Source organism: Melanerpes formicivorus, unplaced genomic scaffold, assembly GCF_026170545.1.
Source record: "Melanerpes formicivorus ecotype bairdi unplaced genomic scaffold, bMelFor1.0.p_v2 SCAF_72, whole genome shotgun sequence".
Taxonomy (NCBI): domain Eukaryota; kingdom Metazoa; phylum Chordata; class Aves; order Piciformes; family Picidae; genus Melanerpes; species Melanerpes formicivorus.
In genome coordinates, this window is record NW_027142424.1 from 1,202,533 (window position 1) to 1,224,929 (window position 22,397).

Genomic DNA, 22,397 nt, shown 5'->3' on the forward strand with positions numbered 1-22,397 from the left:
AACCCCTGCCACTTGGATTCCATGATTCATTTCCACTCAGATGAGAAAACATTTACTCCCTGGGCTGTCCTCCTGCAATCCCTTTCCGCTCCTGCAGGGCTGCTTTTCCCCTTGCCTGCAGCGGGGAGCATTCTGCTTTGTCCTTCCCTCTTGCAGGCAGGAGATCTTTAACAACATCAGGCAAGGTGAACCCTCAGAGCAGTGAGTATGGTCACAGTGTGAATGGGATATTGAGGGTGAGGAGCCACCAAACTCCAACTCTGAAGCAGTCAATTGAAAGGTTTGGGTGGAAGAGCAGAGGATGTTTTGCCTTCTTGTGTCATTGCGGTGCTGCTCATTGGGTGGGAGGCTGAGGCTGATCAAACCCTTTCCTTCACCTCCAGACAAATGTGGCCTGGGGACTGAGTCACAGGCTGTGGAGATGTGGTGCCTGAGGGACATGGTCTGGTGGTGACCTGGCTGGGCTGGCTTAACAGTTGGACTTGATGATCTTGAAGGTCTCTGCCCACCAAAAGCAGTCTGTGAGTTTCTGATGCCGTGGGAAGCAGCTGTGCCTCTCTCCCAGGTTGGGTTTTTTTCTCCCAGCTGTAGCCACCCCAGCCAGTCTTTTCTATTATGGGATAGCAGAATGTCCTTAGAGATCTCTTCCTTAGAGATTATTTTCCCAAAGAAAATATTTTTCCTCAGCTTCTTGGGCGAGGAGGAGTTGGGGAATTATCTCCTTGGGTGTTAGCTCCCCATTCCCTTCCTTCTGGTGGGGAAAACCAGCTCTGTGTATTTTTCCTTAGCTTCTTGGGCCAGGAGGAGTTGGGGAATTATCTCCTTGGGTGTTAGCTCCCCATTCCCTTCCTCCTGCTGGGGAAAACCAGCTGAGTGTGTGTGTGTGTGTGTGTGTGTGAAGCTGGTGTCCAGCTGAATATCCTATAGGTTGTCTTTGTGTCACTGCTTTGTGTAACTCCTGGCCCCCTTTTTTCCGCTCGCCTGGTGTGCAAAGGAAACAAGGCTCTTCCTGGCTGCCTTATGGAAGGAACCAGATTCCCATTTGCAGGAATCTTTGCCTGTGTGACCAGGCAGAGCTGGTGTTTGGGGCTCAGAAGCAAGCTCTGCGTGGCTCCTGCTCAGACCCAGCTTGCTCGTGGAGGGAGTGGTGAGTGCCGGAGCGCTGGGGGAGGAAGGACTAAAAGCTTGTTGTGGAGCCTGGAATGCAGGGGGGAGAAAAAACATTTAGTTCACCTTTTAAAAGCAGCTGAAAGAAAAGGAAACTCTCAAATTTCAGCCTGACCAGGATGTTTATTGGTGTGGGGTTTTTTATTCCCTGACAGTTTTGCCCCTGGAAGTTTCAGTTGCAAAGTTGAGGAAGCTTTGCCACGGGAACCTCGGTTGTGCTCTCAGAGAAGGGTGGGAAGTGGTGGAGTCCCCATCCCTGGAGGGGTTTCAAAGCTGTGTGTGGTGTTGAGGGACATGGTTTATGGTGGGCTTGGCAGTGCTGAGTTAACAGCTGGGCTTGATCTCAGAGGTCTCTCCAAAGCAAATGGTCCTCTGAAATTCATGTCTGTCCTCACCAAAGCACTAAGGTTAACGGAGCCTTAGTGCTCACATCCACCAAAGGGAAAGACCTCAACCTTCTCTTCTCTCTAGTACCAGATGATGGAAGGAGAGGAAATGGCCTGAAGTTGTGCCAGGGGAGGTTTGGGTTGGAGATGAGGAGAAATGTCTTTGCTGCAGGAGTGGTCAGGGATGGGCACAGGCTGCCCAGGGAGGTGGTGGAGTCCCCATGCCTGGAGGTGTTCCAGGAGATGTGTGGCCATTGCACTGTGGGCCATGGTTTGATGGCCATGGTGGTGTTGGTTGGTGGTTGGTCTGGATGATCTTAGAGGGCTTTCCCACCCCATCCCATGACTCTGAAGCACAGGGTAGGTGAGTGCTGGCAGTCCTCACTGCTGTGGGATCACTTGCTGCAGCATGGGTTAACTCCTGTGTAGCTCACTCCCATCATGGAGCATTTGGATGTAGTAGATGGCAGAGAGTAATTCATGAGGCTCTGTGCTTGGAGGTGTGGGGTGGCAGCCAAGGGGGGTTTGGAAGCAGGGACTGTCTCTTGTGATGGGCTGAGCAGGAGGAAATGCAGTGTAAGCAGTTGCTGTGGCAACTGAAAGGTAGCTGAGCTGCTGCTGATTGTCAGCCGTGTGGGAAATGCTAACTTCTCCCCTCTCATCCCAGAGCTCCTTGGTACCTTGTAATTAGGTTTGTGCTGGTGCTTGCTCTAACTGCTGGTTTGGTTCTCCTCTGTTAGTTGTGTGCTGGGGCCTGTGGTGTCATTTGACTCTGGAAACATCCTTGTGTGTCTGGCTCAGCTCACCACCTGCCCTCTCCTCTGTAGTGTTTTCCAGGATGGCTCTATCCAGCCAGAGCCAAGCAAAAGCTCTTTGCTATTGTGCTGCTTGTTTGTTCCCCTGAGGTTTCAGTGTGGTTTCCTTTTCTCCTGTGATGTGCAGGCTTCATCTGCCCTCCCCTTCCTCTGCAGCTACTGACAGTTGATGGGCTGTGTGTTCTTGGTTTTGCATTCCAAGGGCACCTCAGGAGCTGGGTAGAAACTGATTGACTCAGAACCTGAGCTTCAGCCATGTCACAGGTCTAAGCCTGTGAGAAGTCCTACCTTCCACTGGTTTTGATTGATCAGCAAATGATAGAAGCCATTTCCAGCCTGTGACAAGTCAGGCAACTATCTCCTGCAGTGGCCAAGTCATGGGGTGGTGGTGGAAAATGCCACGGGGATAATCAGTGAATAAGCCTGGAGTCATGCTGTGTGAGTGGCAGGATCAGGCTGGGGGAAAGAGCTCCTGCTGTGTTGTAGTGAGGGGAAGCCCTTCCTTCTCCAGCCACACAGCCCTGAGCACGTGCTTTGAGACTTCCTTTCAGCTGACTTCCTCTTCTTTTCCTTTGTTTTCCAGCCTCAGCGAGAGCTTTTTCATGGTGAAAGGTGCAGCCCTCTTCTTGCAGCAAGGAAACAGCTCCCAGGGCCAGAGAAGTCTCCAGCATCCTCACAAACATGCAGGTAGTGGATGGAAATCACCTCCTGAAATCCCTCTCTTGCTTTGCTGCTCGCCCCATGCACGCAGACAAGGTGTGGGTGGCTGGCTGGCTGGCTGGCTCCTCTGGTTGTCCCTGCTGAGCACAAGCAGGCTCTCAGCCCACTTGATTGGGATGGGAGCAGCTCATTAGGGGTTAATTTTTTTTGTCATTATCTCCCAGCTGTTACTGGAGCAGGGATTTCTTCTCTGCAGGCATGGTGGCATCCTTCAGGCAGGGCAGCCTGCTGAGCCAGAAGGGCTGTGCTGAGTGTCTGACCCTGTTTCCTGCAGCAGCAGATGAAGAAATGTCACTTGGGCTTCACTGATTTGATCTTTGCCTTTCCCTTTGGCCTGTGGGGAGGAAAATGGGATGTGCTGAGTCACAGGGCTCCTGTACCTGCCAGGATCCTGATTTAGCACCTCAGGGACACTCCTCCAGCTGCTCTCCCAGTTCCCATAATCTGAAGCTTGGGACTCTTGGTACCAGCTGGCAGCATGGGGTCTTTTGACATGACCTGGTGCTGAGTTTGTTGAATGAGGAACACAAAAGTGAGGATTTGGGTTCTCTCCTGCTGTCCCCTCTCCTGCTTTCAGGAAAACCCCCTTGTCAGTCAGCTCATCACAACTGGCCCTGTAAAAGTTCATCATGGTTTAAGAGCAGACTCTCCTTCTGCCTCCAGCCCCCTCCAGTGTGCCAGACAGGTGGGAAGAAGTGGAGAAGAGTTCTGTGCTGAATCACTGAATCATAGAATCAGTAAGGTTGGAAAAGACCTCAGAGATCATCCAATCCAACCTATCACCCAACACCTCATGACTGACTAAACCGTGGCACCAAGTGCCTCATCCAGCCTCTTCCTAAACACCTCCAGGGATGGGGACTCCACCACCTCCCTGGGCAGCACATTCCCATGGTCAATAACTCTCTCTGGGAAGAATTTCTTCCTCACCTCCAGCCTAAACCTCCCCTGGCACAGCCTGAGACTGTGTCCTCCTGTTCTGGAGCTGGGTGCCTGGGAGAAGAGACCAACCCTCACCTGGCTACAACCTCCCTTCAGGTAGTTGTAGAGAGCAATGAGGTCTCCCCTGAGCCTTCTCTTCTCCATGCTAAGCAACCCCAGCTCCCTCAGCCTCTCCTCACAGGGCTGTGCTCAAGGCCTCTCCCCAGCCTCATTGCCCTTCTCTGGACACCTTCAAGTGTCTCAATATCCTTCTTAAACTGTGGGGCCCAGAACTGGACACAGTGAACATACAGAAGGGCTGAGAGCAGATAAGGGGCTTCAAGGAAGCAGATTCCACCTCCCCAGTGACTTTTATGCCTTCTGCCTTTGCCAGTTTGGGATAAGCCCTTCCTGGGAAAGAAGAAGTCAGATCATTGAGAGCAGGAGCACGTGGGAAAGGCACAGTGTGGTACTGTGTGTCTGCTGCTTAGTAAACACCCCAAGCACAAAGGGGGTGTTTGAATGCCAAGCCTGGCTTTGGCTTTCTTTCATTGTCAGCAATTTCATATACCCAGCAGACAGCCTACGGAAGGAATGTTATCTGCTGTGGAAAGTTATGAGCACATTGCTGAGCTATTAGATGGCAGCTGGCTTTATTTTCTTGTAGATTCCTTCTTCCTTTCACTTGCTTTCACTGAGCAGGAATGTGCTCCCTGCTCTGGAGCCTAAGGGACCTGTTGCAGAGCAGCCCTTTGGGGTGGAAGGGCTCCCTCACCAAAACAGTCCCTCCTGCAGCCCCCTTTCTCCTCAGGAGGATGCACCCTCAGACACAGCCTCCACAGCCTGTGGGGTTTGTCTGCCTTCAGCACAAGTCAAAGTTTTTCTTCTCTCCTTTGTTCCTCTCCTTTTTTTAATCAGTTGGCCCTCAGTCTCCCTCCCTCCTTCCTTCCCTCCCTCCCTCCTTCCCCTCAGTGCCTCTCCTTCCCTCCCTCCCTCCTTCCCCTCAGTGCCTCTCCTTCCTTCCCTCCCTCCCTCCCTCCCCTCAGTGCCTCTCCTTCCTTCCCTCCCTCCCCTCAGTGCCTCTCCTTCCTTCCCTCCCTCCCCTCAGTGCCTCTCCTTCCTTCCCTCCTTCCCCTCAGTGCCTCTCCTTCCTTCCCTCCCTCCCTCCCTCCTTCCCCTCAGTGCCTCTCCTTCCTTCCTTCCCTCCCTCCTTCCCCTCAGTGCCTCTCCTTCCTTCCCTCCTTCCCTCCCTCCTTCCCCTCAGTGCCTCTCCTTCCTTCCCTCCCTCCTTCCCCTCAGTGCCTCTCCTTCCTCCCCTCCCTCCCTCCTCCCCCTCAGTGCCTCTCCTTGCTTCCCTCCCTCCTTCCCCTCAGTGCCTCTTCTTCCTCCCCTCCCTCCCTCCTCCCCCTCAGTGCCTCTCCTTCCCTCCCTCCCTCCTTCCCCTCTGTGCCTCTCCTTCCTTCCCTCCTTCCCTCCCTCCCTCCCCTCAGTGCCTCTCCTTCCTTCCCTCCCTCCCTCCTTCCCCTCAGTGCCTCTCCTTCCTTCCCTCCCTCCCTCCCTCCTTCCCCTCAGTGCCTCTCCTTCCTTCCTTCCCTCCCTCCCCTCAGCACCTCTCATCTCTCTGCCTCCTCTGAGGTGCTCTGACAGGAGTGTCATCCCCTCTGCCAGTCATGGGTGGGCTCAGTGTGTTTGGTGGCTTCCAAATGCCCTGTGGTTGAGGTCTCAGTGCCAGCTAACTCTCATCCAAGCAGCTCACTTCTGTTGGTCTCCTCCAGGACAGCAAAGTTATTTGGCCTGCCCTAAATGATTTTGTGGTTAATTTTTTAACTTAGAACCATCCCATTTCACTGAAGCTCACAGCCCTGCCCTTTCTTAGTGCAGCAGGAGGCCCTTGCTGATGGTTTGCTTTGCTTTCTCTGCAGGTGATTTGCCCCAGCACCTCCAGGTGATGATCAACCTCCTTCGCTGTGAGGACAGAATCAAGCTGGTAGGGGCAAGATGCAGCCTGGGGCTCTCTCTCTTTCTGCTGGGGGGGTTTGAACCAGGCCTGTAGAGGTTCAGCAGAAGCACAGGCAAATCCTAGGTCTTAGAGGCAGCTTAACTCTGCCAGCTGCCAGTTCTTCTGTGGTTTCCTGTCCACTCCTTTTGCCTTTGTTCAGGAGGTTGCTCTGTCTGCAGTGGGTTTGTTTTGTTGCATTTCATTTCCCAGTCAGCTGGCAGACACCAGCACAGGAGAAGAGACAGGAGCTTGCTGGTGCTAATGGGCACTCTGAAGTCAGTCTTGAAATTGAATAGATTAGAATTTAACCAGGTTAGAAAGGACCTTTGAGGTCATCCAGTCCAGCCTATCACCCAACACCAGCTAAGCAACTAAACCATGGCACCAAGTGCCTCAGCCAGGCTCTTCCTAAACACCTCCAGGGATGGGGACTCCACCACCTCCCTGGGCAGCACATCCCAATGGGCAATCTCTCTTGCTGGGAAGAATTTCTTCCTAACCTCCAGCCTAAACCTCCCCTGGCACAGCTTGAGACTGTGTCCTCTTGTTCTGGTGCTGGGTGCCTGGGAGAAGAGAAGAGACCAACCCCCACCTGGCTACAACCTCCCTTCAGGGAGTTGGAGAGAGCAATGAGGTCTCCCCTGAGCCTCCTCTTCTCCAGGCTAAGCAACCCCAGCTCCCTCAGCCTCTCCTCCCAGGGCTGTGCTCCAGACCCCTCCTCAGCTTTGTTGCCCTTCTCTGGACACCTTCAAGAGTCTCAATGTCCTCCTTAAATTGAGGAGGCCAGAACTGGGCATATCCCTGTCCATGGCAGAGGGGTTGGAACCAGATGTCCTCTAAGGTCCCTTGCACCCCAACCCATTCTAGGATTCTTCTAAAGACATCTGCAGCAGCTCTAAAAATCGATGGAGAGAAGTCAGTTATTCCCCCCAGCATCACTGCCATACTGCAGTGGAGGCCTGGGAGTGAAGAATCCTCTGAGCCTTCCTCTCCCCTCAGGGTAGCCCATGGCCAATGCTTTTACCAACTGTCTAGCTGATCCTCTCCAGGGCAGGACCTGCAGGTGGCATTTGGGAGTAGCTCCCTGACGTGGGGCAGGTAACGTGGGCTTCATCTCCCCGCCTGCTCAGGAGCCGCGCTGCAGGACAGACCTCCTCTCCCTCTCTCACTGCAGCTAAACAAAACCCTTGGGCACAATTACCCCTTCGACCTCAGAGAGCAGGGGAAGGGAAGGATGATCCCAAAGGTGGTTTGCAGAGCTTTGATGCCTTTGTCTTTGCCCCAGGCTGTCCGTTTGGAGAGTGTGTGGACAGACCGAGTGCGCTACATGGTGGTGGTCTACAGCAGCGGGCGGCAGGACACCGAGGAGAACATTCTGCTGGGGGTGGATTTCTCCAGCAAGGAGAGGTATGTCCAAGGCAAGGCTGGGCTTGGGAACCAGGCAGACAGGGTTCTCTTGGAAAGCCTGTCAGCACCAAACTGTCCTCAGGCAGTTTGGTTTCCATCTGTCTGCAGAGTCTAGCAAGAGGAAGGACGCGGCTCGAGCGTTCTCCTCGGCGCGGAGGGCGAGAGGAGGATTTCTGCTCCCTGGAAGCTTTCAGTCAGTTGTGTGGCATCACATGGGAGCCAGCTGTAGGGCTGTGGCATCTCCCTCATCTGTGGCAGTGTGTTGTCTGCTCCCTACAATGTGCTCCTGCAGACACAGCTGCAAAACTGGAGCTTAATCTGTCCTCCAGACTCGAAGCTTGTTGCTGGTATGATGCAATGGAGCCGGCGTGAGGGAGGGGAGCTTGGCTGCCAGATAGCATCCCAACACAATGCTGCAGAAGCACCTCCAAAACCAACAAACAAATGTGTCAGGAATGAGCTGTTGGCTTTTGTCTGCCTGATAAGAGCACATGCTATCTGGAGAGGCAAATAGAATGTTGTGTTATCACAGCCCCTCTCACGTTAGTTCAGCTGGAGGTGAGGAAACCAAGGCAGAAAAGCTCTTGGCCTGGAGAGGCAGGGCTGCTTTGGCAGAGCTGGAGTCAGGGCTTCCAGCTGGTTGTTTCTGCTCTCTGATAGCAGCCTGCCCTGTTGTGCTGGTACAGCCACTGTGACTTTCTGGTTTCTTTTTGGACAACTCTCCTGTTCTAAGTGGAAGTGGGGAGCTTTTGCACTGCAGCATCTCAGGGAGTGATAGGCCTAGGGGGCATGGAATGAAGCTGCAGGTGGGGAGATCCAGGCTGGAGGTGGGGAGGAAGTTCTTTGCCATGGGAGTGGTGAAGCCCTGGAATGGGTTGTCCAGGGAGGTGGTTGAGGCTCCATCCCTGGAGGTGTTTAAGAGCAGGCTGGATGAGGCTCTGGTCACCTGTGGGTTTGGTTCCTTTCACAAGTGTTTAATAAAAGCCCTTTTTCCTCACAAAGCCTTCAAGCCCATGGTGCCCACAGGTGTGTTCAGGCTGGCCTGCCATGTCCTTTGAACCTCTGCCACACCTTGAGTCCTGTGCCCAGTTCTGGGACCCTCCATTTAAGAAGGACTTTGAGACTCTTGAAGGTGTCCAGAGAAGGGCAATGAGGCTGGGGAGAGGTCTGGAGCACAGCCCTGTGAGGAGAGGCTGAGGGGGAGTGGTTGATAGTAGGCTGAACATCAGCTAACAGGGTGCTCAGGTGGCCAAGAAGGCCAATAGCATCCTGGCCTGCAGCAGGAACAGTGTGGCCAGCAGGAGCAGGGAGGTCATTCTGCCCCTGTACTCAGCACTGGTTAGGCCACACCTTGAGTCCTGTGTCCAGATCTGGTCTCCTCAGTTTAGGAAAGATGTTGAGGTGCTGGAAGGTGTCCAGAGAAGGGCAAGAAAGCTGGGGAGGGGTCTGGAGCACAGCCCTGTGAGGAGAGGCTGAGGGAGCTGGGGTTGCTTAGCCTGGAGAAGAGGAGGCTCAGGGGAGACCTTCTTGCTCTCTCCAACTCCCTGAAGGGAGGTTGTAGCCAGTTGGGGGTTGGTCTCTTCTCCCAGGCAAGCAGCACCAGAACAAGAGGACACAGTCTCAAGCTGTGCCAGGGGAGGTTTAGGCTGGAGGTTAGGAGAAAGTTCTTCCCTGAAAGAGAAGTGGCTGAAGGCTTGAAAGAGAACAGCCCAAACCCTGAGATCTTGTTGCTGGGCACATCCCAATCCCCTTTAATATCTCAGTGACTTAATTATTTACTGGTTGAGAGTTTCTGGCCCCATTACAGAGTAGTTTTCTTGCCAGACTGCAATGAAAATGTTCTTTTGGGGTAGGTAAACTCATTAAATCTGGTTTTGTCTTCCTACCAGTCAGAGGGATGAAGTGACAATAAAAGAGAGTCCTTTGAAAGGCCCCCTCCACCCAGGTCCTCTTTGGAAAGGGTGAGTGGCTGCTCTGCCACCTGCCAAGGGTCATTTTCTGCCCTGCTTTAGTGAGCTGGATCTCTGCAGCCACATTGCTGGCATCTGCTTTGCTGTAGTGGGGTCACTGGAACAGGTTGCTCAGAAGCTGTGGAGCCTCCATGCCTGGAAGTGTTGAAAAGCAGACTGGGTGAGGGCTTGAGCATCCTGGTCTAGTAGGAGGTGTTCCTACCCATGGCAGGGGGTTGGAACTGGATGATCTTTAAGGTCCCTTCCAGCCCAAACCTGTCCATGGTTGGGTTCAATGATCCTAGAGGTCTTTTCCAACTGAATGCTTCTGTGATTGTGTGTCCTGTTTGGGAGCTGCCCTTGTGCTGAGCTGATGAGGGTGAGAGAGCAGGAAAGGTGATGGGCTGAGTGCCTCAGTGCTTTCTAGCAGGCTCTGGAGGGGGTGAGAGGAGCTGGTGAATTGAATTCTTGCTTCTGTGATGTTTCTCCAGCCCTCTGGAGCAATCAGTGTGCTAATAGCGGAGCAGACCCTTAGGCTGCAGCTGCCAGCCTGCCTGTCTGTTACAGCTTTGGCCTCAGATATGAGTAGGAATTGCTTAGGGCAGGACTTGAGGCCTTGAAAAATTCAAGAGGATTAATAATTCAGGGTGTTGGCAGGACCAGGTTGTGGCCTATATTTAACATCCTGTCTGACAATCTCTCTTCCAGTAAAAGCTGCACCATAGGAATGGTTCTTCGCCTGTGGAGCGATACCAAGATCCATCTTGATGGGGATGGGTAAGAAAAGCTGGATGTCTGGGGGGAGTGGTTGAGAGTAGGCTGAACATCAGCCAGCAGGGTGCCCAGGGGGCCAAGAAGGCCAATGGCATCCTGGCCTGCATCAGGAACAGTGTGGCCAGCAGGAGCAGGGAGGTTATTCTGCCCTGTGCTCAGCACTGGTCAGGCCACACCTTGAGTCCTGTGTCCAGTTCTGGGCCCCTCAGGTTAGTTGCTGGAAGGTGTCCAGAGAAGGGCAAGAAAGCTGGGGAGGGGTCTGGAGCACAGCCCTGTGAGGAGAGGCTGAGGGAGCTGGGATTGCTTAGCCTGGAGAAGAGGAGGCTCAGGGGAGACCTTCTTGCTCTCTACAGCTCCCTGAAGGGAGGTTGTAGCCAGGCAGAGGTTGGTCTCTTCTGCCAGGCAAGCAGCGCCAGAACAAGAGGACACAGTCTCAAGCTGTGCCAGGGGAGGCTTAGGCTGGATGTTAAGAAGAAGTTCTCCATAGAAAGAGAGATTGGCCATTGGAATGTGCTGCCCAGGGAGGTGGTGGAGTCCCCATCCCTGGAGGTGTTTAGGAAGAGCCTGGATGAGGCACTTGGTGCCATGGTTTATTGCTGTGTGATAGGTTGGACTCAATCTCCAAGGTCTCTTCCAACCTGGTTAATTCTACTCTGTCCTTCCCTGCTTGGGGGCTGCTCTAGGGATGATTTTTCTCCCTTGCCTTGCAAGTGGAACTCCAGTTGTGGATTCCTGGCTGCTGATTCAGACAGTGACAGTTTTGTCTTGCTGCCCTCAGGCTGCTCGGGCGGAAGCTGTGATACCCACTGCGTGTTCTCTGAAATCCCAGTGGAGGAGCTCCCCTTCCTGGCAGCCTGTGCTGGGAAGGTTGCCCACTTGCCATTCTTTTTTTGGGAGCATGTTGGAAAATTTGTGGCAGCAATTCTCAGGCCTGGTTCTTCCTGTCTGCCAGTGCCCCTGTAGCTGCCTGGCAGTAGGCGTGTGTGGAGCGCAGCTTGGGGCGACGCAGAGGAAAGAGCCTTCCCAGAAGGGATTGGAGCAGGCTGCCCAGGGAGGTGGTGGGGTCACCCTCACTGGAGGTATTTGATGCATGGATGTGGTGCTGAGGGACATGGTTTGGTGGTAGTGGCTTAGCAGTGGTGGGGGGGCGGTGAGCTTGAGGTGAGAAGCTGGACTCGATGATCTCCACCTGGTCCAGGGGGAAGTGTCCCTGCCAGTGCTGGAGGGGGTTGGAACTAGATATTCTTTCAGGTCCCTTCCAACCCAAACCACTCTGTGAATGTAGGAAAGGTCTCTTCCAACCTCAGCTGCTCTTTGATTCCTTTCTGACTGGACTTTTCTCTTCTCTCTTAGTGGCTTCAGTGTGAGCACGGCGGGGAGGATGCACATCTTCAAGCCCGTGTCGGTGCAAGCCATGTGGTAGGTGTGCTTCCTTGGCTTGGCTGGCAAAGAGGCTGGCATTTCTGGGCCCAAATCCAACCCAGACACACAACCTTTTGCCATCATTGCTATTTCATCAGCTGCTGCTTCCTTGGGTCAGCAGGTGGCTGTGCTGTACAGGGATTGTGAGAACACTGATCCAAACCCGGGGTCTGCTGCTGCTGGTTGGAGCAGAGAGGTGCTCTTCAGGGTATGGGAAGTGGCAACAGTCAGATGAATAAATATGAAGGAAAAAACAAACCTTCAGCTTGACCTGGACACCTGGAGGAGTGGGGGGTCTGTGTGAACCTCATAAGGTTCAGCAATGCCAAATGCAAGGTCCTGCAGCCTGGGTCAGGGCAATCCTCAGTATTGATCCAGGCTGGAGAGCAGCCCTGTGGAGAAGGACTTGGGGATGAAGAGCTGGACATGAGCTTGGCACTGTGTGCTCCCACCCCTGGCCTGTTCCCCAGCAGTGTGGGCAGCTGTGGAGAGAAGAGATTCTGCCCCTCTGTGTCCTCTGCTCAAACCCCACCTGCAGTCTGGGGCCAGCTGTGGAGTCCTCAGCACAGGAGAGACAGGGGCTAGAGAAGTGGGGCTAGAGGAGGCCACAGCAATGCTGGGAGGGCTGGAAGCCCTCTGCTCTGAGGCCAGGCTGAGAGAGTTGGGGTTGTTCAGCCTGGAGAAGAGAAGCTCCAGGGAGACCTTCTGGTGGCCTTTCAGTGCTTGAAGGGGCTGAGCAGAGAGCTGGGGACAGACCTTTGAGCAGGGCCTGTGGAACTAAAAGAGGGAGATTTAGACTAGAGATGAGGAAGACCTTTTTTTTCACCCTGAGGCTGGTGAGAGCCTGTCCCAGGTTGCCCAGAGAGGTGGTAGCTGCCTCATCTCTGGAACCAGGCCAGGTCAGGTTGTCTGGGGCTCTGAGCAACCTGCTGTAGTTGCAGCTGTCCCTCTTGGCTGCAGGGGGTTGGACTCAGTGACATGGAAAGGTCCCTTCCAACCCAAACCTTTCTGTGAATTCCTGAGTCTCCTCTCTGCATGTTTCTCTGCCTGGCTGCAGGAGGAGTCTCAGGACCTGTTTCCAGGCTCATGGCATTCCCTGTCCTCTGCCTCATGCCTGGGGCCAGGCTGGGGTTCCTGCCTTACAGAAACTTTCCATGCTGCCCTGGGTGCCTGCTCACCTTTCAGCTCCTGCCACCCCTCCCTTCTGCAGGGATTCCAAAACACTGAAGCAGAGGTGGCTGAATCAGCAGTGGCCATGCCAGCAAATTCCTCCCTGAAGAGGCTGCTACCCAGCCCCACACAGAACAAATGCATCTCTTTGGGCTTGGGCACTGTGCTGGCTGCTCTTGGGGCCTCAGAGATCCTTGTCCTTGCAGCAGCTGCTAGGAAAAGATACAGGTCATAGAATCACAGAATGGTTTGGGTTGGAAGGGACCTTCAAGATCATATCATCCCAACCCCCTGCTATGGGCAGGGAGACCTTCCCCTAGCCCAGGTTGCTCAAGGCCTCATCCAGCTTGGCCCTGAACACTTCAGGGAGGGGGAATCCACAGCCTCCCTGTGCAACCTGTTCCAGTGTCTCCCCAGCCTCACTGTCAAGAATTTCTTCCTAATCTCAAGTCTAAATCCTCCTCTCCTGTAGGTTAAAGCCACCCTCCCCTTGTCCTGTCACTACAAGCCCCTTGTAACAAGTCCCTCCCCAGATCTCCTGTAGCCCCCTTCAGGTACTGGAAGGCTGCTCTAAGGTCTCCTTGGAGCCTTCCCTTCTCCAGCTCCCCCAGTCTATCCCCACAGGGGAGCTACTTCAGCCTTCTGATCATCTTCATGGCCTCCTCTAGGCCTGCTCCAGCAGATGTAGGGAATCACAGAATGGTCTGGTGAAAGAAAGAAAGAAAGGAAAAAGTCTTGTTCCTGTCAGTTTGGAACTCTGCCCCTCCTGTTGGCAGCCTCAGACGTGGTGACTGCCTTCAGTACAGTGACAGCAGCAGAGCAGAGCCTTCAAATGAGGGGAAAAAAATGCAAATAGAAAGGGAAAAGGGGAGGGGGGGGGAAGAAAAACCTAAAACTGAGGAGGGAAGGAAAGAAAAAGTCATTCTAGAATCTGCACAAACAAATGACCCAATCTGGGCCTTGTCCCTGGAGCTGTGTCAGGGGCCAAGAATGTTGCTAAATATGCATTTGACTCCTTGCTGAAGGTGGTTTGAAAATTGTCCATGGGCTTTGTTTTCCTTTGGTCTGGCTTTGCTCATTAGCTAATGATTAGATCCCAGAGTGCCTCTTGCCTTCTGCTTGCCTGTTCCTCAGGAGGAGGTTTCAGCCCCTGCCTTGGAATGGCCCTTTTAGGAGGCCTCCAAGTTGCAGTTTGTGCCCTGGGTGAACTCTGGTACACAACAAGAAAGGAAGCCCAAACCCTGCAGCAGCAAACTAAGCAAGTCTGGAGGCTGAGGGGAGACCTCCTTGCTCTCTGCTGCTCCCTGAAAGGAGGTTGCAGGGAGGTGGGGCTTGGTCTCTTCTCCCGAGTCTCAGGTGATAGAAGGGGAGGAAGTGGCCTGAAATTGTGCCAGGGAGGGGTAGGCTGGAGATGAGGAACAATATTTTTGCTGCAAGAGTGGCCAGGGATTGGCACAGGCTGCCCAGGGGGGTGGTGGAGTCCCCAGGCCTGGAGGTGTGCAAGAAAGGTGTGGCCGTGGCACTGCGGGCCACGGTGTGGTGGCCGTGGTGGCGTGGGGCTGATGGTTGGCCAGGAGGATATTCTGTGGTTCTGAACAAAGGGGAAAACCTCTTCTATTTCCCCTCTGTGAAAATCTCTCAGGTCCTGCTGCTCACATCTGCCCAACTTTGTTTTCCAGGTCTGCTCTGCAGATCCTCCACAAAGCCTGCGAGGTGGCCAGGAGGTACAACTACTTCCCGGGGGGGATGGCTTTGGTCTGGGCCACCTACTATGAAAGCTGCATCAGCTCTGACCAGAGCTGCATCAACGAGTGGAATGCCATGCAGGACCTGGAGTCCACCCGCCCTGACTCTCCAGCCCTCTTTGTTGACAAGTCAGTCCTCAATTTGCTTGGGAAGAAGTTGGCTCCTGAGCAGGATTCCCTCTTCTCCCTTTGCTTCCTTCTGCTGCTTCCTTTCTTTACTTTCCATAAATGCCTTCCAATGTTTGTCACCCATTGATCTCCCCAAAGTGGCTTTTCAGTCCCAAGTCTTTCCCACCACCCCTCTCTACTCAGAGGGCATGAGATTGAACACACCTAAGTGCTGGGCTCTACACATTGCCCACAACAACCCCAGGCAGTGCTACAGCCTGGGGGCAGAGTGGCTGAGAGAGCAGCCAGGCAGAGAGGGACCTGGGGATGCTGGTTGATAGTAGGCTGAACATGAGCCAGCAGGATGCCCAGGGGGCCAAGAAGGCCAATGGCATCCTGGCCTGCATCAGGAACAGTGTGGCCAGCAGCAGCAGGGAGGTCATTCTGCCCTGTGCTCAGCACTGCTCAGGCCACACCTTGAGTCCTGTGTCCAGTTCTGGGCTCCTCAGTTTAGGAAAGATGTTAGCTGCTAGAGTGTGTCCAGAGAAGGGCAACAAAGCTGGGGAGGGGTCTGGAGCACAGCCCTGTGAGGAGAGGCTGAGGGAGCTGGGGTTGCTTAGCCTGGAGAAGAGGAGGCTCAGGGGAGACCTTCTTGCTGTCTACAGCTCCCTGCAGGGAGGTTGTAGCCAGGTGGGGGTTGGTCTCTTCTCCCAGGCACCCAGCACCAGAACAAGAGGACACAGTCTCAAGCTGTGCTAGGGGAAGTTTAGGCTGGAGGTTAGGAAGAAGTTCTTCCCAGCAAGAGAGATTGGCCATTGGGATGTGCTGCCCAGGGAGGTGGTGGAGTCACCATCACTGGAGGTGTTTAGGAAGAGCCTGGCTGAGGCACTTGGTGCCATGGTTTGGTTGATTAGATGGTGCTGGTTGATAGGTTGCACTTGATGATCTCCAAGGTCTTTTCCAAGCTGGTTAATTCTATTCTGTTCTGCTCTACTCTGTGGGTTTTTGCCATCTTGGAGACTCTTCTCCTTCCCTCTCCTCAGGCCAACTGAAAGGGAGCGAACAGAGCGGCTCATTAAAGCCAAGCTTCGGAGCATCATGATGAGCAAAGACCTGGAAAATGTGACTTCTAAGGAGGTAACTGCAAAAAAAATCCCTGCTGGCTGCTTCTTCCTGCTAGGCTGTCTTGCCAGAAGGTGCTGCACTGATGAGGAGGCACCATATGACTGGGTGGCACTGGGTTTGGACTGTGTATTTCCAACTTGTTCCATAAAGGCTTCACAACTTGGCTTTCCCCAGCGGGGAAACTGGGCTTGGTACCAGCATCTGAGTGTGTTCTTCAAGAGCTTAGGAAGGAGCATCTGGTTTTCAAGTGCATAGGAGATGGGGCTGGTGAGAAGCAGCTGAGAGAACTGGGGTTGTTCAGCCTGGAGAAAAAGGCTGAGGGGAGACCTGGCTCCCTACAGCTCCCTGAAAGGAGGCTGGAGCCAGGTGGATGTCAGTCTTCTTTCCCAAGGAATGAGTGATAGGATAAGAGGTGTCCTCAAGTTGCCCCAGGGGAGGTTTAGATTGAACATGAGGAATAATTTCTTCCCCTTGACAAAAGTCAAGGCCTGTCCCAGGCTGCCCAGGGTGTGGTGGAGTCCCCAGCCCTGGAGGGGTTTCAAAGCTGGTGAGAGGCCTCAAGCACAAGCCCTGCAAGGAGGGGCTGAGGGAGCTGGAATTGTTTAGCCTGGAGAAGAGGAGGCTCAGGGGAGACCTTCTTGCTGTCTACAACTCCCTGCAGGGAGGTTGTAGCCAGGAGGGGATTGGCCTCTTCTCCCAGGCAACCAGCACCAGAACAAGAGGACACAGTCTCAAGCTGTGCCAGGGGAAGTTTAGGCTGGAGGTGAGGGGAAAGTTCTCCACTGAGAGAGTTGTTAGCCATTGGAATGTGCTACCTAGGGAGGTGGTGGAGTCCCCATCCCTGGAGGTGTTCAAGAGGGGATTGGATGTGGCACTTGGTGCCGTGGTTTAGTCATGAGGTCTGTGGTGACAGGTTGGACTTGATGATCTTTGAGGCCTCTTCCAGCCTTGGTGATTCTGTGGTGCTGAGGGCCATGGTTTAGTGGTGCCCTGGCAGTGCTGGGTTAAGGGTTGGACTTGTTCTGAAAGTCCTCTTCCAGCCAAAATGTTCTATGACTCTGTCCTATGCTAGTGCCTGGCTGTTAGCCAGCCATGTGGCATCAGAGGTGGTGCCTGCATGGCACTTGTTTGGAGCACAAGTAGACATCTCCAAACAATGGCTTTGCAGCCACTTACCTCTCACTGCATCCCTGTGAGCTGCAGAAGCCAAAGCAGCAGCACTCACAAGCTCTGCAGCTTGGTGCCTTTTGAGGCCTCGTGGCTGTGTTAGTTGAGTGTCCTCATCTTTACTTGCTCATGGACAGTGCAGAGCTAAGAGGCTGAAGAAGACAGGCACCAACATTTGAAGGTTATGTTCTCTGTGTTCCTCAGCAAATGTCAGAGGGGCTTGCAAAGAACACTGCACTGGTGAGCTTATGGATGGAAAATCCCAAGTCAAGGCTGAAGCTAAGTTTGGATCCATCCCACAGGCTGGTGGAAAATTCAGAACAGATAGAAATAGTTCTTTTGGAGGGGGCTGTCTGTGTTTCAAGGGAGGCTGCTAACATGCAGGGCTTTGCTTCCTCAAGCTGAGCCCTGCAGGCTGAGGTGCAGTGAGAGGGCTGTAGGTCTGCTGTTGGAAAATGGGAGAGTACTGGGGATCTGTGTTCACCACCACTGCTGCCCCCAGTCACTCTCTGCTTCTAATGCCTTTCACTTCCCCCCCCCCCCCCGTTTTGGGGAAGAAATTGTTCCTCATGTCCACCTTAAACCTCCCCTGGGGGAACTCCAGGCTGTTTCCTCTTCTCCTATCACTTGTAGCTTAGAAGAGACCAACCCCACCTGGCTCCAACCTCATGGCAGGGATTTGGAGAGGAGGAGACCACACCAGACTAGGTTGGAAGAGACCATTGAGATCATTGTGCCCAACCTATCATCCAACACCACCTAATGAATTAAACCATGGCACCAAGCACCCTATCAAGTCTCCTCCTGAACACCTCCAGGGATGGTAACTCCACCACCCCCCTGGGCAGCACATTCCAGTGGTCAATAACTCTTTCTGTGAAGATCTTTCTCCTCACCTCCAGCCTAAACTTCCCCTGGCACAGCTTGAGACTGTGTCCTCTTGTTCTGGTGCTGGCTGCCTGGGAGAAGAGACCAACCTCTGCCTGTCTACAATCTCCCTTCAGGTAGTTGTAGAGAGCAAGAAGGTCTCCTCTGAGCCTCCTCTCCTCCAGGCTAAGCAACCCCAGCTCCCTCAGCCTCTCCTCACAGGGCTGTGCGCCAAACCCCTCACCAACTTTGTTGCCCTTCTCTGGACACCTTCCAGCAAGTCAGGAGGCTGAGGGAAGACCTTCTGGCTCTCTCCAGGTTATTTTTTAAGAAGCAGGTGCCTCCAAATACTGTGATCTGATTTGTATCTTGGTGCTTAGATACATAGAAGCCTGAAGCTTCCTTTGCAGCTCTTCAGCTGGAGGGCCTGGGACGCCTGGCGAAATGCCAGGGAGGGAGTGAGGCTCCCTGGCTCCAAAAGGTCAAATTCCTCTTGCTGTTTTTAATGAAGTGCAGCAGCAGAGTGGTGCAAAGGAGTGCCAGGAAATGATGGGTTTTCCATTCAGCAGGCATCATTCTAGGTGGCATCCCTCTTGTCTTCTGCTCCCCAGATCCGGAACGAGCTGGAGAAGCACATGAACTGCAACCTGAAGGAGTTCAAGGAGTTCATAGACAACGAGATGCTGCTCATCCTGGGTCAGATGGACAAGCCCTCTCTGATCTTTGATCATTTGTATCTGGTAAGCTGCCACCTGAGGAGCTCCACAGCAGCAGGAGGCTCAGAGGGGCTTGGCCTGGCAAGTCAGTGGGGTTTGGGGGAGGCTGGGTTTGGTGTCAGGCTGGCTGGTGCAGCAGGAGCTACAACCACCTTGTGTGTGGCCTTCACTCCAGGACCTGTGTTGCTTGTTGCTGGAGAAGCCCTCACTAGAGAAGCCCTTCTTATTTTCTAGCTCTCTCCTTGTTTCTGGGACTTCATTTAATGGGTCCTTCCTTGCAGGTAGCTCCTGTTGGAGGACATGCCATGGCACAGCTCAAGCTCTCTCTGCACACTCACTTCCTAGCAGAGGAGATTTATGGCAACCCAAAGGGCTAGCTGTGGCTGCTGCCCTTTGTTCTCCCACTCTGATTGTTGTGGTCACTCTTAGCACTTTTCTCATGGAGCTCAAGAAGCTCTGGAGGCCTGGCCACTTTGTGCAGAAGCAAGGAAGGAGGTGTGCTTGGTCTCATCTCTTGCCACTAGATGGTACTCCAGGCACTGCCACCTGGAACAAAGACTTGCTTCAGATGAACACATTTGTACCCCACTATGCTTGGCTCTTTCTGGAGGGAGTTAGAGAAAGGGCTCATCTTTGGGGGCAAAACCTGCTTTTTATAGCCTCTTGAAGTCTGGTCTGCAGCTCTTGGGGTGGTCCAAGATGTAGCCACCCCCACAGCTTTCAGGACCTGCCTCACTTCTGTGTCTCTGCTCCCAGCCATGCCCCACGACCAGTTTTAACCACAACCACTGTGGTTAGAAATCCACAGTGCCCAGGAGTGGTGATTTGGGATGTGCTTAGTCACACACTGGCCTAGGTCTAACTCCTTAGGTGAGGATGTCCTTGTCCCCTCCTCCTCCTTCAGGAGACCCCTGCCTGTTCATGGCAGGGTGCCTCTGCTGAGCTGCAGCCCTGCCTCCCCTGGGGCCACAGTCCTGATTCAGAGGCTGCTGCCAATCTTTCAGTTGGCAGTTAAGGAATCCCCCTGAGGATTCAGGATCCTGCTGTGGCTGGGGGATTGCAGAACCTCAGGAAAAGGGGAGGCTCTGGGGCTCCTCTGACATGTGTTTTGTGGCTGTTGCAGGGGTCTGAGTGGAATGCCTCCAACCTCGAGGAGCTGCAGGGCTCAGGGTGAGTACTGCACCTTCCAAGCACCTTCAGCCTTAGACTGTGAAGCCTCCAGTTACTTGCCTTCAACTTACATTTGGGTCTCTTAGTATGATGTTTGCAGGCTGTAACACTGAGTTTGGGCCCATTCCCAGCCACGTGGATAACTTAACCATCAGGTTCCTGATGGAGAAATCTTTCCCTACCTCATTACTGCCAATAACATGAGAAGTGAAAATGACAAAGCTTACTGTTTGTGAAGGATGTTCAGAGGGCTGGAACACCTCCCCTGTGGGGACAGGCTGAGAGAGTTGGGGCTGTTGAGCCTGGAGAAGTCTCCTGGGAAACCTTAGAGCAGCCTTCCAGTACCTGAAGTACCTACAGGAGAGCTGGGGAGGGACTTGTGACAAGGGATTGTAGTGATAGGATGAGAGGCAATGGCTTTGAGCTGGAAGAGGAGAGATTGAGACTGGAGTTTAGGAAGAAATTATTTCCACTGAGGGTGAGAAGACACTGGAAGAGGTTGCCCAGGGAGGTTATGGATGAAACTTCCCTGGAGGTGTTCAAGGCCAGGCTGGATGGGGCCTTGAGCAGGCTGGTCTAGTGGAAGGTTGCCCATGGCAAGGGGGTTGGAACTAGGTCATCAGGAAGGTCCTTTCCAACCCAAACCATTCTGTGATCAAGTTCTCCAAACCCCCCTGCAGTGTGTAGCAGCTGAGCATGAAAGGGCCATGGGTCTTGTGTCAGGTGCAGCCTGCAGAGGAGCAAACATTCCAGCCCTAAGCTTTGGCCTTGAGTCTAAATGGAGCAGAACTTCCTGGGGTTGAGCCAGCTCCACCTCACCTGCCCAGGCAGGCAGCTGCAGGGCTGCCTTTCACCATGCTCTCACCACTGCACCTCCTCTTGGTTTGATTTCTTTCCATGCTTCTACTTTTTTGGACAAGTAAGAGTGAGGCATCTAAGGATTTGCTGCTTGTCCCAGGCACACAGCAAGCTCAGGGTGAGAAACTGCAAAGTCTTGCTCAACAGAGTGAGGAAAAAGGGTTTCAGTTGGAGTCCTTGGGAACAGATGCCTGAACATCTTTGAACAGGGAGCTCAAGCAGAGCAGCAATGCTGCAGATCTACAGGGAAGGCATCTTGGCATGCAGGCAGCTCCAAGCCCAAGGTGGAGAAATTCTGACATGAATATCCCCTGTCCCTGATCCTGTCTGAGGGACAGGAGGCAATGAATCAGTGCAGGCATTCCTTCTCCACGGGTGCAGTGTCATCCCTGCTGCAATCTTTGGCAGCAAGCAGGAGAGAACCATTTCTCATGTCATGTTTTAGGGTTGGAAATGAGAAATGGAATGGGCTTTAGCTGAAGCTTGCAGGTGACAAATTGTGTTTCCTGGCCCCAGCTCTTGCCCAGATACTGCTTGCAGCTGATGGGCTTTTCTTCTCTCAGCCTCCCAGAAACTGGGAGGAGAAAAGGAGACTCAGGGGAGGCCTTCTGGCTCTCTACACTGCTCTGAAAGGAGGTTGGAGCCAAGTGGGGGGTGGTCCTACTCTCTAATATCAGTTGGAGAGGAAATGGCTTTGAGTTGCTCCTCTGGGTTGGATATTGGCTGGTGAGAGGCCTTGAGCACAAGCCCTATGAGGAGAGGCTGAGGGAGCTGGGATTGTTTAGCCTGGAGAAGAGGAGGCTCAGGGGTGACCTCACTGCCCTCTACAACTACCTGAAGGGAGGTTGTAGCCAGGAAGGGGTTGGTCTCTTCTCCCAGGCAAGCAGCAGCAGAACAAGAGGACACAGTCTCAAGCTGTGCCAGGGGAGGTTTAGGCTGGAGGTGAGGAGAAAGTTCTTCCCAGAGAGAGTCATTCGTCATTGGAATGTGCTGCCCAGAGAGGTGGTGGAGTCCCCATCCCTGGAGGTGTTCAAGAGGGGATTGGATGTGGCACTTGGTGCCATGGTCTAGTCATGGGTCTGTGGTGAGAGGTTGGACTGGATGATCCTCGAGGTCTCTTCCAACCTTGGTGATTCTGTGATTAGGAGAAACTTCTTCTCTGCAAGGGTTCTCAACCTGTAACAGGCTGCCCAGGGTGGTGGTTGAAACCCCATCCCTGGAGAGGTTTAGAAAGGGCATGGTTTAGTTGCTGAGGGACATGGTTTAGCAGCAGAATGGTAGAGTTAGAGAGCACTTGCCCTGGATGATCTGTGAGGTCTTTCCCAACCAAAACTCTCTCCTGTGATTCTGTGAGGAGCTTCTGAGAGGTTACAAAGCCTCAGCAGATGGATCAAAATCCACTTCCCCTTCCTGTGCCCAAGGCCTTTTGGAGGCTTTGAATGGGATATGCAGGTGGTGAGAGATGGGTGAATGGAGATCAGGTGTGAGCTGTGTCACTGGGTGTCCCCAGGGGGGTTGGGAGTAGGGCTGTTGATAAAATCTTACTTGCTGTGTCACATCTCTTGGATTTCATAACAAGACTGGAGTCTCTTTCATGACCAAGGCACCTGAGCTCTGTTTCTCTTCCCATGCTCCCCCAGCATTGACTACATCCTGAATGTCACCAGGGAAATTGACAATTTCTTCCCTGGCTTGTTTGCCTACCACAACATCCGAGTGTACGATGAGGAGACAACTGACCTGCTGGCTCACTGGAACGAGGCCTACCACTTCATCAACAAGGCCAAGTGAGTGGGACTGGGAGGCATGGCCTGGGGGGGACACCACAGCTGACACTGTCCCCTGTGGATGGCATCCAGCATGGGTGTTCTGCAGAGCAGCTCTTAGCAGGAGCAGCTGAGGGAGCTGGGG

The 22,397-nt window shown here is 53.6% G+C and overlaps 1 protein-coding gene across 1 annotated transcript in view; it reads left to right on the plus strand.

The window, feature by feature from the left end:
* Nucleotides 1–22,397, plus strand: part of SSH1 (slingshot protein phosphatase 1) — a 57,495-nt gene that overhangs the window by 24,768 nt on the left and 10,330 nt on the right. Inside the window, exons 3-12 of the mRNA XM_068163342.1 lie at nucleotides 2,952–3,055; nucleotides 5,932–5,996; nucleotides 7,294–7,415; nucleotides 10,073–10,141; nucleotides 11,492–11,557; nucleotides 14,410–14,604; nucleotides 15,627–15,720; nucleotides 18,354–18,482; nucleotides 19,582–19,628; nucleotides 22,127–22,273. Of these exons, the coding sequence (XP_068019443.1) occupies nucleotides 2,952–3,055; nucleotides 5,932–5,996; nucleotides 7,294–7,415; nucleotides 10,073–10,141; nucleotides 11,492–11,557; nucleotides 14,410–14,604; nucleotides 15,627–15,720; nucleotides 18,354–18,482; nucleotides 19,582–19,628; nucleotides 22,127–22,273 (1,038 nt within the window). The remainder of the gene's footprint in view (nucleotides 1–2,951; nucleotides 3,056–5,931; nucleotides 5,997–7,293; nucleotides 7,416–10,072; nucleotides 10,142–11,491; nucleotides 11,558–14,409; nucleotides 14,605–15,626; nucleotides 15,721–18,353; nucleotides 18,483–19,581; nucleotides 19,629–22,126; nucleotides 22,274–22,397) is intronic.